The sequence below is a fragment of the Dendrobates tinctorius genome, unplaced genomic scaffold (assembly GCF_039654945.1).
Source record: "Dendrobates tinctorius isolate UK_male_01 unplaced genomic scaffold, ASM3965494v1 ptg000117l, whole genome shotgun sequence".
Taxonomy (NCBI): Eukaryota; Metazoa; Chordata; class Amphibia; order Anura; family Dendrobatidae; genus Dendrobates; species Dendrobates tinctorius.
Genome location: NW_027361785.1, coordinates 15,731,665 through 15,751,285, shown reverse-complemented (window position 1 = coordinate 15,751,285; position 19,621 = coordinate 15,731,665). Strand labels below are relative to the sequence as shown.

General features: G+C 43.1%; 1 protein-coding gene across 1 annotated transcript in view; it reads left to right on the top strand.

Moving 5' to 3' along the window:
- Positions 1 to 19,621, top strand: part of ZZEF1 (zinc finger ZZ-type and EF-hand domain containing 1) — a 308,587-nt gene that overhangs the window by 35,141 nt on the left and 253,825 nt on the right. The window contains exons 3-5 of the mRNA XM_073590591.1: positions 4,419 to 4,613; positions 11,914 to 12,085; positions 17,542 to 17,741. Coding sequence (XP_073446692.1) covers positions 4,419 to 4,613; positions 11,914 to 12,085; positions 17,542 to 17,741 — 567 coding nt within the window. The remainder of the gene's footprint in view (positions 1 to 4,418; positions 4,614 to 11,913; positions 12,086 to 17,541; positions 17,742 to 19,621) is intronic.

The window sequence follows — 19,621 nt, the reverse complement described above, 5'->3', positions numbered from 1 at the left end:
AGTCTGCAAAAGACTTGAGACTGGGACGGAGATTTGTCTGCCAACAAGACAATGATCCCAAACATAAATCAAAATCTACAATGGAATGGTTCACAAATAAACATATCCAGGTGTTAGAATGGCCAAGTCAAAGTCCAGACCTGAATCCAATTGAGAATCTGTGCAAAGAGCTGAAAACTGCTGTTAACAAACAATCTCCATCCAACCTCACTGAGCTCGAGATGTTTGCTAAGGAAGAATGGGCAAGAATTTCAGTCTCTCGATGTACAAAACTGAGAGAGAGATACCCCAAGCGACTTGCAGTTGTAATCGCAGCAAAAGGTGGCGCAACAAAGTATTAAGTTAAAGGGGCCGAATAATATTGCACGCCCCACTTTTCAGTTTTTGAATTTCCACAAAAATGTAAAATAACCAATAAATTTAATTAAACTTCACAATTGTGTTCCACTTGATTCTTCATCAAAAATTTACATTTGGTATCTTTGTTTAAAGCATGATATGTGGGAAAAGGTTGAAAAGTTCCATGGGGTCGAATACTTTGCAAGGCACTGTACCTACCAGATCACAGGTGAGAACCTTCATGCAGGGAGTTTCCCATGTGGTGCCTACCTACAAAATGCCGTTGGAGTCTTGGAACCTTAATTTGATCATAGGGTTTCTTCAAGAGGCCCCTTTTGAGCAGGACGTGTCATTGACTCTTCTTTCTTGGAAAGTAACCTTTCTAGTGACTCTAATGTCAGACGGTTCTCGGAATTGGCAAAAACTAACATCCCAGGCCTCCGTTCCTGAGTTTCCACCAGGACAAGGTGGTGCTGAGGACGTCTGTCCTTTTTGCCTAAAGTGGTTTCATCCTTCCATCTGAGTGAGAACATTGTTCTCCCCTCGTTCTGCCCAGCGCTGATCCATCGTATTGAAAAGGCTCTCCACACATTGGATTTGGTGAGAGCACTTAACAAGTATGTCTCCCGGACGGCGCCTTTCCGCAAGTCAGATGCTCTCTTCGTGCTTCTGGAGGGGCACAGAAAGGTTCTACCTGCCTCTAAGGCTACGATAGCCAAGTGGATCTGCTCGGCGATCCAGGAAGCTTCCCGTATCAGAGGCAGGCCTATCTCAGCGGGGATTAAGGCACACTCCACTCATTCAGTGGGGGCTTCCTGGGCCATCCGGCACCAGGCATTGGCACAACAAGTCTGCAAGGCTGAGACTTGGTCCAGCTTGCACATGTTTGTGAAACACTACAATATTCATGCTCAGGCTTCTGCAAATGCCGCCCTTGGCAGACGGTTTCTGCAATCGGCAGTATGGCTTCTGTAGCGCAAATGTAGCCTGCCTGTACATGAGGTTTCAGCTGTCGTGCTGTTTCCCACCCAAGGACTGCTTTAGGACGTCCCATGGTTCTGTGTACCCCAATGAGGCGAAGGAGAAATAGGGATTTTTGTGTGTACTTTGTATACTATGAGTTATTTTTAATGGTTTCAACACTCCAATTATTTACTAATTATTGATATGGTTTAATATGTGTGTATGTATGTACTGTATGTATGTATGTATGTATATAAATATATATACCCTCTGCTAACCTTCCTGAAGGTCAGATCATTGAAGCTTGTTCAAACTGTCCAAAAAGGGCAAATAACTATTATGTTATTAACACTTACCTTCTAAACAAAGGAATGTAAATGACTTTGTCATTTACATTCATCTTCTAACAAAAGGACATTCAAAGATACTAATTAGAGCTTTCCCAGGAGATGTTTACCCTAATTGGAGGCAGTATTGGCCTCAATTACACATACCTTGTTGACATCAAAGAAGTTTATACATATAAAAGAGCACACAGACATATGGGGGACACACACACACACACACACACACACACAGAGAGCAGACTGGAGATGTGACAGGCAGAGACGATACGGAGATGAGAGAGAGATGGACACACAGATGGATGGACTTTTCTACCTAAATAATGTAATGTATGAATAATGCTTGTTTTCTGATTTATATGCATTTATTGTTTATAATGTTTATTATTTAGTCTTATCACTTATTAAGTAAATCAATTTTAGTTTATTCAATTCTTGTGTGAGCATTTTCTTATTCATTACATTCCTTTTGAATCCGTTCCAATACAGTACTCGCTGTAAAATCCTTTTCTCCAAGCCAATCATTGGGGACACAGCACCCACCCGGTTGGCCTTATGGCTTGGTTTTTTGGTTCCTTCGTTTGGCATATTATCCTTCTGTTTCATACTTATGAGCTCCTACTGCTTTGTCACCGAACTGGGTAACTTAGAGCCGGTAGGAGGGTGTATACTGCAGAGGAGGAGTTAATTTCTTCCATGTTTACTTAGTGTCCTCCTAGTGGCAGCAGCATAACACCCATGGTCCTGTGTCACCCAATGATTGGCTCGTAAAAAAGGATTTTTCGGTGAGTACACACAAAAATCCCTGTACTTCATGCAATAAAATGCAATTTAATTATTAAAAATCATACAATTTGATTTTCTGGTGTTTATTTTTAGATACTGTCTCACAGTTGAAGTGTAGCTATGATAAAAATTACAGACCTCTTCATTGTTTGTAGGTGGGAAAACTTGTAAAATCGGCAGTGTATCAAATACTTATATTCACTGCTATACATACACATACATTTATTTTTTAGTATATTTTATGATTTAAAATACAAATGAAATAAATTATCATATATGTACAGTGGCATGTAAAGGTTTGGGCTCGCCAGATCAAAATTATTGTTGTGAACAGTTAAACAAGTTGAACATGAAATATATCTAAAAGGCTTAAGTTAAAGATGACACATTTCCTTCATATTTTAGGCAAAATATATATTTTTTTACAGTTTATAAATTACAAAAATGAAAATGGGCTGATGCAAAAGTTTGGACGCCCTTAGGGATTTGTGTGCTCAGATAACTTTGACGAGTGTTTCAGATCTTAAATAGCCTGTTAAGGTTATGGCTTGTTCACGATCATCGTTGGGAAAGGCCGTGTGCTGCTAATTTCCCAGCTTTATGAAACCCAGCCTCCTCTAACCATGTGCCAAAAAACAGCCTCCATGGGTTCTAAGCAGCTGCCGAGTACTCTGAAAATAGTGGAGGCACACAAAGCAGGAGAAGGGTACATATAGCATTGTAAAGATGCCCTTACCTCCGCTTGAAATGTAATTAAGAAATGTCAGTTAACAGGAGCAGTGAAGATAGTCTGGAAGACCAAGCAAAATTTTAGTGAGAACTGCTTGTAGGATTGCTAGAGTGGCAAATCAGAACCCCCGCTTGACTGCAAAATATATTCAGAAAGCCTTAGCAGGCTCTTTAGTTGTGGTACATTCATTGTTCTACTGTTGAGAGACACCTGCACAAATATGGCCATCATGGAAGTCATCAGAAGAAAACCTATTCTGCGTCGTCATCATAAAATTCAGAATTATGCAAAAGAACATGTAAACAAGCCTGATGCATTTTGGAAACAAATCCTGTAGACCGATGAGGTTAAAATAGAGGTCTTTGGCCACAATAATCAAAGGTATGTGTGGGGATAAAAGGGCACAACATTTCAGGAAAATAACATCTCGCCAACAATTAAGCATAGGGTGAATCAATCATGGTTTGGGGTTGTGTTGCAGCCAATAGAACAAGGGACATTTCATGGGTAGAAGGAAGAATGGATTCAATAAAATTTCAACAAATTCTTGATTCAAATATAATACCATCTAGCTGACTGACTGTGTCTCAGTTAACTCATTCTGCAGCCAGCAATAGATGAAATGGTAAATTATTTTTAGTCCAAAATGCATGTATTTTAGTAAAGATAAAAAAAGTTATTGTCCCAAAAGTTGGACAACATCTGTTGACCACACTTGCTATACATATAACATGCAGTGGCTATGGTTATCAGTAGTAATCCTGTGCCACACATGATACAGACCCAGTGTTTAAATGGATTGTCCCTTTCGGCCGCAATTTATTATTAAACAAAGAAACAAAAAAATACTGGGCTTTACTCATTGTGCCAAGCGCTGAGTCTTTTCTGCTGCTCCTGTTGTCTGCTATTGGCTAATTCACTGGCGTCACATTGACAGCAGCGTAGCCAATCACTGAGCTTAGCGACTGACTGTGTAGATGGGACGCCGCACTCGGAGCTGCTGAAGTCATTGATTGACTGAAGTTCTGTTGACATGACTTCAGCGCTGCAGCCAATACCAGACACTGACAGCAGCAGTGGAGAGTGTTGGACCTAAGAAGGGTGAGTAAAGCGTAGTTGTTTCTTAATAAATTACGCCCGGGAATCAGAATTTTTCACACTTTAACTTGCTATTACTTAACTAATGAGGAATATGACTTTGGTACGTTTTGAGATGAACTAGCGTTTATTCTAGGTCTCCATTTTCACTTTTCTAGGCTTTATCGACATATTCACCAAATCAAAAGATCGTCTCAGTTTACATTCTTCAAAGATTCTGCGCTTTTTGCATCGAAACCGTATTTCCAGTACTGTGATCCCTTATCCCATACTAGAATGCTGTAATAACATATGCACCATGAGGTCTTCTGTACTGAAGGATTACCTTGAACGACTTCTCAAAAAAGAGAAAGGTGAGTATTCTATTCTTTTACCATTAAACATGTTCCCAGTTGATTTTGGCTATATAATTTTCTTGTGGGTTTAGTGTTCATGTAAAGTGTGCATTTACTTTATTATTGACCTTTTACCTAAAAAGTCAGCATAATGAAGACGAAAAAAAAAAAATGCATGTAATAATAAATACTGTATATACTCGAGTATAAGCCGACCCCCCCTAATTTTGCCACAAAAAAAATGGGAAAACTTATTTACTCGAGTATAAGCCTAGGGTGGGAAATGCTCCATAGATTATTCCCCCATATGGTGTCCCCATAAGAAGCTCCATAGATTATTCCCCCATACGCTGACCCCATAAGAAGCTCCATAGATTATTCCCCCATATGCTGACCCCATAAGAAGCTCCTTAGATTATTCCCCCATATGCTGACCCCATTAGAAGCTCCTTAGATTATTCCCCCATATGCTGCCCCCATAAGAAGCTCCTTAGATTATTCCCGCATGTGCTGCTGCTGCATGTAAAAAATGAAAAAAAAAATGACATACTCACCTCTCCGTCGCTGGGTGTCAGATACTCACCCGTCCGGTGTCCATGGCTGCTCACCGCTATCTGCCACGTCATCGGTCAGTGACGTTCAGACTGCAGGGGGCGCTGCACGCACTAATGACGTCACCGCGTCCTCTGCTGTCTGAAGTAACTGACCGATGACAGACAGCAGCAAGCAGCCATTGACGCAGGACAGGTGAGTATCGCTATACTTACACGTCCTGACGCTGTCTCTTCAGCCCCCAGCTTCTCCGCGCTCTCTCTTCCTGCGTTCAGCGGTCACGTGGTACCGCTCATTAAAACTTATGAATATGCGCATATTCATGAGTTTTAATGAGCGGTACCACGTGACCGCTGAAGGCAGGAAGAGGGAGCGCGGAGAAGCTGGGGGCTCAAGAGACAGCGTCAGGACGGGTAAGTATTACCTGACACCCCTCCCCCTCCGACCCCCCGGTGTATATGACTCGAATATAAGCCGAGAAGGGGACTTACAGCCCCAAAAAATGGGCTGAAAATCTCGGCTTATATTCGAGTATATACGGTAATACATTATTGGTATTATTGCAGCAAAGACTTAATAAATTAATTTTACCTAACTGTTCAGTTTAACATTGCAAAATATACATGACCCTTGTAACCCAGGTGAGCCATGTTGACTGTGGGCTAAATACACCTCGTGACATCGGGACACCTTTTGATAGATATATTTATCTAGATCTATAGTTTTCATTGTGTACAGATGGGCTTCTTAGATTTTTTTGTTTGGTAGTCCATTATATTGCTAAATCAGATTTTTCCTTACCCAGAATATTAGAAGTACTGTACAGTTGTGGCCAAAAGTATTGACACCCCTGCAATTCTGTCAGATAATACTCAGTTTCTTCCTGAAAATGAATGCAAACACAAATTCTTTTGGTATTATTATCTTCATTTAATTTGTCTTAAATGAAAAAAAAACACAAAAGAGAATGAAGCAAAAAGCAAAACATTGATCATTTCACACAAAACTCCAAAAATGGGCCAGACAAAAGTATTGGCACCCTCAGCCTAATACTTGTTTGCACAACCTTTAGCAAAAATACAGTAACTGCGACCAACCGCTTCCGGTAACCATCAATGAGTTTCTTACAATGCTCTGCTGGAATTTTAGACCATTCTTCTTTGGCAAACTACTCCAGGTCCCTGATATTTGAAGGGTGCCTTCTCCAAACTGCCATTTTTAGATCTCTCCACAGGTGTTCTATGGGATTCAGGTCTGGACTCATTGCTGGCCACCTTAGAAGTCTCCAGTGCTTTCTCTCAAACCATTTTCTAGTGCTTTTTGAAGTGTGTTTTGGGTTATTGTCCTGCTGAAAGACCCATGACCTCTGAGGGAGACCCAGCTTTCACACACTGGGCCCTACATTATGCTGCAAAATTTGTTGGTAGTCTTCCGACTTCATAATGCCATGCACACGGTCAAGCAGTCCAGTGCCACAGGCAGCATAGCAACCCCAAAACATCAGGGAACCTCTGCCATGTTTGACTGTAGGGACCGTGTTCTTTTCTTTGAATGCCTCTTTTTTTCTCTGTAAACTCTATGTTGATGCCTTTGCCCAAAAAGCTCTACTTTTGTCTCATCTGACCAGAGAACATTCTTCCAAAACGTTTTAGGCTTTTTCAGGTAAGTTTTGGCAAACTCCAGCCTGGCTTTTTTATGTCTCGGGGTAAGAAGTGGGGTCTTCCTGGGTCTCCTACCATACAGTCCCTTTTCATTCAGACGCCGACGGATAGTACGGCTTGACACTGTTGTACCCTCGGACTGCAGGGCAGCTTGAACTTGTTTGGATGTTAGTCGAGGTTCTTTATCCAACATCCGCACAATCTTGCATTGAAATCCCTTTTCAATTTTTCTTTTCCGTCCACATCTAGGGAGGTTAGCCACAGTGCCATGGGCTTTAAACTTCTTGATGACACTGCGCACGGTAGACACAGGAACATTCAGGTCTTTGGAGATGGACTTGTAGCCTTGAGATTGCTCATGCTTCCTCACAATTTGGTTTCTCAAGTCCTCAGACAGTTCTTTGGTCTTCTTTCTTTTCTCCATGCTCAATGTGGTACACACAAGGACACAGGACAGAGGTTGAGTCAACTTTAATCCATGTCAACTGGCTGCAAGTGTGATTTAGTTAGGTGCCACAGGTAAGTTACAGGTGCTATTAATTATACAAATTAGAGAAGCATCACATGATTTTTCGAACAGTGCCAATACTTTTGTCCACCCTCTTTTTTATGTTTGGTGTGGAATTATATCCAATTTGGCTTTAGGACAATTCTTTTTGTGTTTTTTTCATTTAAGACAAATTAAATGAAGATAATAATACCAAAGAATGTGTTTGCAAACTGAGTATTATCTGACAAAATTGCAGGGGTGTCAATACTTTTGGCCACAACTGTATATACTCGTGATTAAGCTGAGATTTTCAACCCATTTTTTGGGGCTGAAAGTCCCCCTCCCGGCTTAAACAGAAGTCATATACATGGGGGTCGGCGGGGGAGCGGAGGTGTCACAGATCATACTTCCCCCCCCCGACGTGGTCTCTACAGCCCCCCCCCCCCCGCTTCTCCATGGTCTTCCTTCCTGCCTTCGGCGGTCACGTGGTACCGCTCATTAAACTCATGAATATGCGCATATTCATGAGTATAATGAGCAGTATCACGTGACCACTGAAGGCAGGAAGTGAGACCGTGGAGAAGCGGGGCTGCAGAGACTGCGCCAGGAGGGGGCAAGGCGATATTCACCTGTCCGAGGTCCATCGCTGCTCACCGCTGTCTGCTGTGTCCTGTGTCAGTGACGTTTAGGCAGCAGAGGGCGCGGTGACGTGGCTAGTGCACGCTGCGCGCTCTGCTGGCTGAGCAGCCTCTGACACAGGACACAGCAGACAGCGGTGAGCAGCGATGGACCCCGGACAGGTGAATATCTAAGGTGCCGGATCCTGAGCAGGAGAGGTGAGTATGGCATTTTTTTTTGCAGCTTATGGAGGCATAATATATGGAGCATCTTATGGGGGCAGCATATGGGGGCATATTCTATGGAGCAGCATATGGGGGCATATTCTATGGAGCAGCATATGGGGGCATATTCTATGGAGCAGCATATGGGGGCATATTCTATGGAGCAGCATATGGGGGCATATTCTATGGCAGGGTTTCCCAACTCCAGTCCTCAAGGCACACCAACAGATCATGTTTTCAGGATTTCCTTTGTATTGCACAGGTGAAGCAATTATCACCTGAGCAATACTAAGGAAATCCTGAAAACATGATCTGTTGGTGTGCCTTGAGGACTGGAGTTGGGAAACCCTGTTCTATGGAGCAGCATATGGGGGCATATTCTATGGAGCAGCATTTGGGGGCATATTCTATGGAGCAGCATGTGGGAGCATATTCTATGGAGCAGCATTTGGGGCATGTTCTATGGAGCCGCCTATGGGGGCATGGTCTATGGAGCCGCCTATGGGGGCATGGTCTATGGAGCCGCCTATGGGGGCATGGTCTATGGAGCCGCCTATGGGGGCGTATTATTCTATGGAGCCGCCTATGGGGGCGTATTATTCTATGGAGCAGCCTATGGGGGCGTATTATTCTATGGAGCAGCCTATGGGGGCGTATTATTCTATGGAGCAGCCTATGGGGGCGTATTATTCTATGGAGCAGCCTATGGGGGCGTATTATTCTATGGAGCAGCCTATGGGGGCGTATTATTCTATGGAGCAGCCTATGGGGGCGTATTATTCTATGGAGCAGCCTATGGGGGCGTATTATTCTATGGAGCAGCCTATGGGGGCGTATTATTCTATGGAGCAGCCTATGGGGGCGTATTATTCTATGGAGCAGCCTATGGGGGCGTATTATTCTATGGAGCAGCCTATGGGGGCGTATTATTCTATGGAGCAGCCTATGGGGGCGTATTATTCTATGGAGCAGCCTATGGGGGCGTATTATTCTATGGAGCAGCCTATGGGGGCGTATTATTCTATGGAGCAGCCTATGGGGGCGTATTATTCTATGGAGCAGCCTATGGGGGCGTATTATTCTATGGAGCAGCCTATGGGGGCGTATTATTCTATGGAGCAGCCTATGGGGGCGTATTATTCTATGGAGCAGCCTATGGGGGCGTATTATTCTATGGAGCAGCCTATGGGGGCGTATTATTCTATGGAGCAGCCTATGGGGGCGTATTATTCTATGGAGCAGCCTATGGGGGCGTATTATTCTATGGAGCAGCCTATGGGGGCGTATTATTCTATGGAGCAGCCTATGGGGGCGTATTATTCTATGGAGCAGCCTATGGGGGCGTATTATTCTATGGAGCAGCCTATGGGGGCGTATTATTCTATGGAGCAGCCTAAGGGGGCGTATTATTCTATGGAGCAGCCTATGGGGGCGTATTATTCTATGGAGCAGCCTATGGGGGCGTATTATTCTATGGAGCAGCCTATGGGGGCGTATTATTCTATGGAGCAGCCTATGGGGGCGTATTATTCTATGGAGCAGCCTATGGGGGCGTATTATTCTATGGAGCAGCCTATGGGGGCGTATTATTCTATGGAGCAGCCTATGGGGGCGTATTATTCTATGGAGCAGCCTATGGGGGCGTATTATTCTATGGAGCAGCCTATGGGGGCGTATTATTCTATGGAGCAGCCTATGGGGGCGTATTATTCTATGGAGCAGCCTATGGGGGCGTATTATTCTATGGAGCAGCCTATGGGGGCGTATTATTCTATGGAGCAGCCTATGGGGGCGTATTATTCTATGGAGCAGCCTATGGGGGCGTATTATTCTATGGAGCAGCCTATGGGGGCGTATTATTCTATGGAGCAGCCTATGGGGGCGTATTATTCTATGGAGCAGCCTATGGGGGCGTATTATTCTATGGAGCAGCCTATGGGGGCGTATTATTCTATGGAGCAGCCTATGGGGGCGTATTATTTTATGGAGCAGCCTATGGGGGCGTATTATTCTATGGAGCAGCCTATGGGGGCGTATTATTCTATGGAGCAGCCTATGGGGGCGTATTATTCTATGGAGCAGCCTATGGGGGCGTATTATTCTATGGAGCAGCCTATGGGGGCGTATTATTCTATGGAGCAGCCTATGGGGGCGTATTATTCTATGGAGCAGCCTATGGGGCCCGTATTATTCTATGGAGCAGCCTATGGGGCCCGTATTATTCTATGGAGCAGCCTATGGGGCCCGTATTATTCTATGGAGCAGCCTATGGGGCCCGTATTATTCTATGGAGCAGCCTATGGGGCCCGTCATGAACTGTATGGAGCATTATATGGGGCTCCTGATTCAATATGGATATTCAAAAACATTTAACCTACTGATGTCTCAATTAATTTTACTTTTATTGGTATCTATTTTTATCTTTGAAATTTACCAGTAGCTGCTGCATTTTCCACCCTCGGCTTATACGCGAGTCAATAAGTTTTCCTAGTTTTTTAGTGGCAAAATTAGGTGGGTCGGCTTATATTCGGGTCGGTTTATACACAAGTATATACGGTAGTTCTGTTTCTGGCCATTTGACTCCCTAAAGAGTTTAATGGAGATTTGACCTCTTAGATGAGCCCCTCAGCCAGAGAACTGCAGATGTAAAGAATGACAGTAGAGCGCCGGTTTCTTCACTTTTCTGTGCACTTCCTTGGACATAGTGACCTGGCCTTCCTAGCGATGTCCCTTCCCCAGTGGTTGTAGACTGTTGGATGTTTCATCCATGGGAAAGAATGCCTACACACGCAGTTGGAAAATGGGACTTGTTGTTTTGGTGGACGAGCTTTAAGGATACAAGAAGCTTAAGGCTGTGTTCACACGTAGCTCTTTTTTTTGCATCTTTGCGGCATTTTTTTTACTCGCGGCATCGCCACGAAAACGCAAAAAAACGCATCCCACGCAATCCTATGGGATTCCACAATGCTGTGCTAATGCTGCAGGTTTTTCCGCTGCGGAATCGCATAGCTGAAAAATCTGCAGCATGCTCGTTCTTTTTGCGGAATCGTGGGGATTCCACACCCATAGGAATGCATTGAAACGCTCATTTTTCCCATGTGGCTATGCCCACCATGCGTGAAGTGAGCGCTTCATGTGCGGATGGTACCCAGGGTCTGGAGGAGGAGAGACTCTCCTCCAGGCTAGTAAAAAATAGAATTAAAATAAAAAATATTGTTATTCTCACCTTCCGACGGCCACCTGAGTCCTTCCCGCCTCTCACCACGCTCCTGGCATCTTCCAATGCCAGTAATGCTTTGTGCGAATGACCGCGATGACGTTGCGCTCTCGCGAGCGTGACGTCATCGCAGGTCCTTCGCGCAAAGCATTACTGGGACCCGAAGATGCCGGGAGCGCCGCAGAGCAGATTTGGGGCCATCGAAAGGTGAGAATAACATTTATTTTTTTTTATTTATTATTTTTTACATCCTATTTTTTACATCCTATCTTTTACTACTGATGCTGCATATGCTTGATAAGTGTGCCCAACCTGTTAGTCACCTTTCCATGCGATGCTACAGATCGCTTGGAAAACGCTAGCATTCTGCAAGCTAATTACGCTTGCAAAATGCTAGTTTTTCGCGGGAATGCCGCATGTGAATTTCCCGCGATTTTCCCACGGCAGGGAGTTGCGGAATCTTCCGTGACAATTCCGCACGTGTGCACATAGCCTAAGAGCGGTTTCTCCTGTTCCTGAAGATGTACAGTTCATGTAATATTTACTTATCTTCCAGAATCGTCTTCTGTTCTGAGTGGCAGTGATGAAATTCTGAAATGTAAAACCGTAACTAAGTGTTACAGCAACATTGAAACCTCATCGAACTCTTCAGATATTGACAAGATGACAAATGGGGAGACTGCTTCTTACTGGCAGTCAGACGGTAGTGCCCGATCTCACTGGATAAGGTATGTGTTTTTTTTTTTTTTTTTTTTTTTTTCTTGTCTTGTAGGGAATCTGTCAAGTAGGGTCAAGGCATCTAATGTGTCTTTATGGGTTTACAGGCCCTAGAAAGTAGAATACAATGATACCTTAATATCTGCAATACAGTGTCTTATTCCATAGACATCTTTGTTTTTCTTAAAAGGGCTTTCCCAAGAACAAAGTACATTTTATTTTAATGAATCTTGGAATAAAACTAAGATCCACAATTAGATGCTTTTTTTTTTTAAACTACTGTGCAGAGATATTCTTATAGATGTATCCCTTCTGTGTAATAATAATAATAATAATAATAATAATAATAATAATAATCTTTACATAGCGCCAACATATTCCGCAGCGCTTTACTGTTTAACAGTTTCAAAACTCAAGTCATAAGTAACAACGTTAACAATACAATAATTAAAGCAAAATTAGACAACCCTGCTCATGAGCGCTTACAATCTACAATGAGGTGGGGAAGATACAAAGTACAGGTGTGTATTTACAATGATGGTCCAGCCATCTTGAAGGAGTGGGGGATAGTGAATGGGGCTACACATGCACACTTACACATTAAATGACTTTGATTAGTGAACGTGATAGGCCGCTCTGAAAAAATGTGTTTTGAGAGAGCGCCTAAAACTATGCAAATTGTGTATTGTCCTAATTTCTTGGTGTAGAGAATTCCAGTGGATTGGTGCACCACGGGAGAAGTCTTGTAGTCGGGAGTGGGAGGTGCGGATTAGTGCGGAGGTTAGTCGAAAGTCATTTGCAGAGTGCAGCGGTCGGTTAGTCTGATAAGACAGAAATGAGGGAGGAGATGTAGGTGGGTGCTGCACTGTGGAGAGCTTTGTGGGTGAGAACAAGTACTTTGAATTGCATCCTATAAGGAATGGGCAGCCAATGTAACGATTGTCAAAGAGCGGATGCGTCCGAGTACCGATTAGCCAGATGGATGACCCTGACTGCTGCATTAAGTATGGACGGGAGAGGGGAAAGTCGAGTAACGGGGAGACCAATTAATAGAGCCTTGCAGTAGTCCAGGCGGGAGTGGATCAAGGCGACAGTAAGGGTTTATGTTGTTTCCATGGTGAGAAAAGGGTGGATTCTAGATATGTTCTTTAAGTGGAAGCTACAAGAGCGGGCAAGAGATTGTATATGGGATGTGAAGGAGAGATTGGTGTCAAACATAACACCCAGACAGCGCGCCTGCTGCCGGGGTGTTATTATGGTGCCACCCAAGGAGAAAGAAATGTCAGATTTAGGGAGGTTAGTAGATGGCGGGAGCAGAAGTTCAGTTTTGGATAGTTTGAGTTTCAGACAGAGGGCAGACATGATGTTGGAGACTGCGGACAGACAGTCACTGGCGTTCTGTAGTACAACGGGAGTATGGTAACGGGATGACGTGTATATCTGTGTGTCATCAGCATGAAGATGGTACTGAATGCCAAATCTGCTGATGGTCTGTCCAATTGGGGCCGTGTAGAGAGAGAAGAGTAGGGGGCCAAGGACTGAGCCCTGTGGTACCCCGACAGTGAGAGGAAGAGGAGATGAAGTGGAGCCAGCGAACCAAACAAGGAGTGGTCAGAAAGATAGGAAGAGAACCAGGAGAGAGCAGTGTCCTTAATGCCTAGTGACTGGAGCCTGGAGAGTAGGAGAATGGTGGTCAACGGTGTCGAAAGCTGCAGAAAGGTCGAAAAGCATGAGCAGAGAGTGTTCACCATTACATTTTGCTGTCAGAAGGTCATTGGTCACTTTGATGAGTGCGGTTTCAGTCAAATGTCGGGGGGGGGGGAGCCGGACTTTGAAGGGTCTAGGAGGGAGTGAGTGAAGAGGTAATGGGTAAGGCAGGAGTAGACTAGGCGCTCCAAGAGTTTAGAGATGAAGGAGATTGGAGACTGGTCTGCAGTTGTTTTTGCAGGATGGGTCAAGAGCAGGTTTCTTTAATATTGGAGTATTGATAGTGTTTGAACTTGAAGGAGGATTTGAAAATGCCCGAGGAGAGGGAGAGATGAAATATTGTAGTTAGGTGAGTTGTGCCGACTGAAGAGCGAGAGACTGGAGGAGATCTGAGAGAATGGGGTCAGTAGTGCATGTAGTCGGACGAGAAGAAGAGAGGAGTATGGAGACTTCTTCTGTGATGGGATCAAATGTGGAGAGAGAGCCAGGGGAAATGCTTGGAGGGATGGGAGTCACATCACTTAGTGGTTGGGAGTGGATTTCCTGACTGATATTTATTTTCTCTATAAAGTGGGAGGCCAGGTCATCAGCACAAATGACTGTGATAGGGGCTTGTGCTTTTCGCCTGAGGAGGGAGTGAAAGGTGTCAAAGTTTCTTGGGGTTGTTGGCTAGTGAGGAGATCAGGGTAGTGAAGTATGTCTGTTTGACGAGGTGAAGGGCAGAGTTATACGTTGTTAACATAAATTTGAAGTGGATGAAGTCTCCTGGTGTACGGGTTTTCCTCCTTAAGCGTTCAGCCCTCCTAGAGCATCGCTGGAGAGGTTGAGTTTGTGATGTGTACTGTGTAATGGCTGTGTCTGACCGTACAGGAACATGGTCTGATCATACCACCTCTCCTGGGCAGGAGAGGACATGAAAGTATACGGATAGGACAGCATGGGATCACATCTGATTCTTTTTGTGAGGTAAACTATTTCTTAAAAACAGGCAATGAAGATGTGATCCCATGTTGTCCTGTCTGTATACTCTATTGTCCTCTTCTGTCCAGGAGCTGTTGTATGATCAGACCATGTTCCTGTACGGCCAGACAGCCTTTACACAGTACACAGCAGGACACGTTTATAAGATTATCTCAGCACAGGAACATTTGATTTAACACATCCAATTTTTTACTGTAAGAGCAGTGAGACTATGGAACTCTCTGCCATATGATGTTGTAATGAGTGTTTCCCTACTGAAATTTAAGAAGGGCCTGGATGCCTTTCTTGAAAAGTATAATATTACAGGGTACATACACTAGTTTCCTTAATATTGCGTTGATCCAGGGAGCTAGTCTGATTGCCGTATGTGGAGTCGGGAAGGAATTTTTTTTCCCCAATGTGAAGCTTACTTGTTTGCCTCATGGGTTTTTTTTGCCTTCCTCTGGATCAACATGTTAGGGAAGGTTAGGATAGGATATGGGTTGAACTAGATGGACTTAAAGTCTCCCTTCAACCTTAATCACTATGGTACTATGTTACTAATTGTGAAAATTATTAATCAGAGACCTTTTAATTAAAATGTTGATTTAAAATTAACTTTTTTTGTGGGAAATCCCCTTTGAATTTAAATGAGCTGTTAAGATCTTTGGATTAGATGCTGATCTGCGTGATAATCTGCTTTCAGTGCTTATTGTACATGAAAGGGGGCATTACCAATGTGAAGCATGTAATGGCTGACGCTTGGCTTTCATAATCTGCAAATGGGCAGCTCGATGTCTCAGTGGTTAGCACTGAAGCCTTGCAGAGCTGGGGTCTTGGGTTCAAATCTCACCAAGGACAACATCTACAAGGAGTTTGTATGATCTCTGTGGGTTTCATGTGGGTACTCTGGTTTTATCCCACACCCCAATAATGTCTGTAATGTGCTGTGGAATTAATGACGCTTTATAATAGCGTAAAATAGTCCCTCGCAGCTCTGCAGTGAGATGAGAGCGAATGCAGTACAGCAGATGTGAACTTTGTCTAACTTCACACATTTGCAGCATCCTGTGTCCACTCATAGTGCTGTCGGCTGAACCATGTCTCTTTACAAATGCAACAAGCAATTGTAATTGTCTTCTCACAGAGCTGTCCGCTGTCTGTGAGATGGAAGCTGAAGCACTGTAAGAAGACAACTGCAAATATTTTTATAACGAGACAAAGTTCACTTGTGCTGTACTGTTAGTTCTGGTGTCACTGCAGAGCTGTTGGGTGATTGAGAGCAGACTGTCGGTCATTACGTGTCTCACTGGTAATGCCCCCTTTCATTTATAATAAGCTCTGGAGGCAGGTTCTCATGCATATCCATGTATGGCCCATAGCCTGGAATAGCTCATTTACATGTAAAAAAAAACCTGTGTATTTCTCAGGAATAAGACATCGGATCTCAGACACTAAGATATTTTATTCAACATCCTATGAACTACATGCCCAAATAGACAGCTTAGGAGGACTGATCCTTCTGGCAAATTCCCTCTTTATGATTTTGGATAGACACTGATCAAGTTCTATCATGTGCAAGAAAACGTTACCCAATCTAATATATAAAGCTCAATGTGGGTGGGTGTGTATGTGTGTATGTCTGGGATTGGTCGTAGCTACAGCCACAAAATTTTGCACAGCCACACGTCTGGACCCCGAGAGCGTCATAGGCTATGTTGTGAGACGAAATTTTAACCCCGCGCGTTCCATTTCACCAAACCATTTTGCCCCTATCTACATAATGGGGGGAAAAAGTGAAAGGAAAAGTGTTGGAGGCAAATTGACAGCTGCAAGATGTAATCAAGGGGGACTTAAAGAATGAGAGCGATGGCGCCAAAGAGTATATACCGTACAGTTGCTAAGGTGGGGTCCTGACATTGGATACTCACCACACACGGGGATATGAACACACACACAAAATGTGCCATACACTACCATGTGATTCAACACATATACCACCCTCAGCACACATTTCACCACACATACACCAACCTCGCCACATAAAAGTTGAAACACAAAAGTCGCCACTCAAAACTCGCTGTCCCAGAGCTGTTTAAAAGATGACAAATGAGCTGTGATTGGTTGCTATCAGCAACAGTTTTCTTTGTAGACAGTTGTGGTAACTGAGGCCTATTATTCTTATCATTTCTATGGTGTTATCGTCCTTCTGTAAAGCTGGAAATAGCACAATTTATTACTGTGCCAACACAGACCACCCTCTGACACAGACTGCAGGGGGAGCCCAGTATCACACAGGATAGGATTAGATACACTGCTCAGCAGGCAGTATCACACAGGATAGGATTAGATACACAGCTCAGCAGACAGTATCACACAGGATAGGATTAGATACACTGTTTTTATGTGCAATATAATCATTATAATTTGTTATAACTAACCACAATTGGTTACTATGCCCAAGCAACGCCGGGCTCTTCAGCTAGTCTACTATATAAAGGAAGGTGAAATTGAGGAAGACAAAGCCGGTTTATCTTGAGTAGATAAAGTGTCTTTTTTATATAAAGTTCATGAATGTTGCTCTTCAGGTATGGAAGCCATTTAGAAATTTGTGTCAACTTGTGTCATTTTGAAGATATGTTAGAGAATAGAAACGATTAATGATATCTTAAAGACATCTGAACCAACTGCAAGCTGTGTAGAAAGTTTTGAAAACACATCTTTTAGGGGGACCTCCTTGTACATTTTGAATATACTGAAATCCTCATCCAGTATTTGTTAATGTCCTGATTTCCCACAGGTTGCGAATGAAGCCTGATGTTGTATTACGGCACCTATCAATTGCCATCTGCTCCGCAGACCAGAGTTACATGCCCCAGCAAGTGGGTGTTTCCGTGGGAAGGAACCCCAGCAATCTGCAGGAGGTTCGAGAGGTCCACATTACCAGCCATACTACGGGATATGTGACATTGCTGGAAAATGCTAACATAAATCAGATGTGTGAGTCCGTCCAGTAAATCACCGCTTTGGTTTTCCATGTCTTGTTTTGCTATTTCCAGATGAGTTATAATCAGGCTGTGGAATAAAACAGCCCTTAGGTGAAAAGAACACACTTGGCATATGCTGTGCACAGGGGGGTCTTATGGATATGTTCAGCGGCTGCTCAGGGTTATCCTTGGCATATCCTTTAATGGGTTCTCAAAGCCTGGTGTTGGCAGCACCTATAATTACTGCCTGGTTAGATAAAATTGTGGTGTTCATTTTACCTATGAATGTAATTGGAGCACTGAGTACAGTTCTGCTTGTTGGATGGCTTAGGGGCCATTAGTACTGTACATTATACGTGACGCATGCTCTCGCAACGGCCTCCCTGTTCTACGTGGCAGTGTGAATAAGCAGAATTCTTGATGAATCAATAATGGTCAATTTGGATGATCTCATCCGTGTACTTTGGTTGTCTTTACCTACTGGAGGAAAAGTCAAATCACTTTTATAAGCGGCTTCCGTTATGATTAAAGTTAACCCTTTTATGCCCTGTGGTAATAGTACACCACAGTCAGCCGGTTGTACCCATGAACCGTCTTACTATTATATCATGGCGGTGGAGTTATCACAGGCGTGGATCCTTGCCTTTACTAACAGTCAACATACCACTTTAATTACTAGGATAGATGTTGCCAATAGTGTTTGGGGCATCTAAGGAGTTTTACAAAGAGGTGGGAGCTCCTCCTGACACCCTGATGATTTTTCAAAAGAATGCGGTACCGGAGGGCTGTTATATTGGGCCGCTGACTGCCTCATCTGCTATATGTGCTTTTTTGTTAGGCTTCTCTGTGGCAGGTCATAATAGGTTGCCTGTCCGTAGAATACTGAGAGACAATGATACATTACAATACCGGAGGTTAGCAATTAGAGGATTGCTCAGTGACGTCCCATAGTGGGATACAAAAATAGAAAAATGTAATCTTAAATCAAGTTTAATAAAAGCAATAAAGAAAGTTAAAATAAAAATCCTTTATGTTAAATGTCACTTGTAATGCAAAAATGTTAAAATAAAATAAATGACTTTTTTCCCTTTCTGACACTTCACAAAAAAAATAAAAAAATGTATGAACGTTAATTAACTGTGTCTGAAAATGTACCTCTAAAGGTATTTATTTACTACCCCATCTGAATGCAGCATGATGTAGAGACAGAAATCCTGATTCCAGCGATATGTCACTAACTTTACTGGGTGCTGCAGCTTTGAAAAAATCGCTTATTTATCTGCTACAGATCTATTAGTTCTCTGAATGCAGAGCCCTGTACATCACTTACTACGCCATTGGTTGACAGCTGTCTGTGTACACTGTGCATAGGCAGAAAGCTGCCAATTGGTGGTGGAAGCCCGGTGATACAAAGCTAATGAGTATGGAGGACAACATGGCACCAGGTTTACTAGTCCATCCCCTTTTGTGAGAACTTATTTTATAAAAACTACAGGAAGTAGTCCACTAAGTGATGCAGCACTGAAATCGGGGTCTCTGTCTCTACATTACGCTGCTCTCAGAATAAATAGCAAAAATCAGGTGACAGATTCCCTTAAAAAAAATTAAAAAAAAAATGTAAAAACATCTGATGATACTATGTTGACAGAAAAATAAATATAGCTTTAGGTATGTGGCAGTGAAAATGTCTTTATAATGCAAAAGTTATAAAATAGAAAACTCCTATCCAAAAACTGATTATATATATTGGCATAAATGTAATGACCCAAATACACTTTATGTACACAGAGAATACCCTCAAAGTAAAATACATTACTGTTGAAAAGTGTAGGGTCACTTAGAAATTTCCTTATTTTTGAAAGAAAAGCACAGTTTTTCCAATGAAGCGAACAT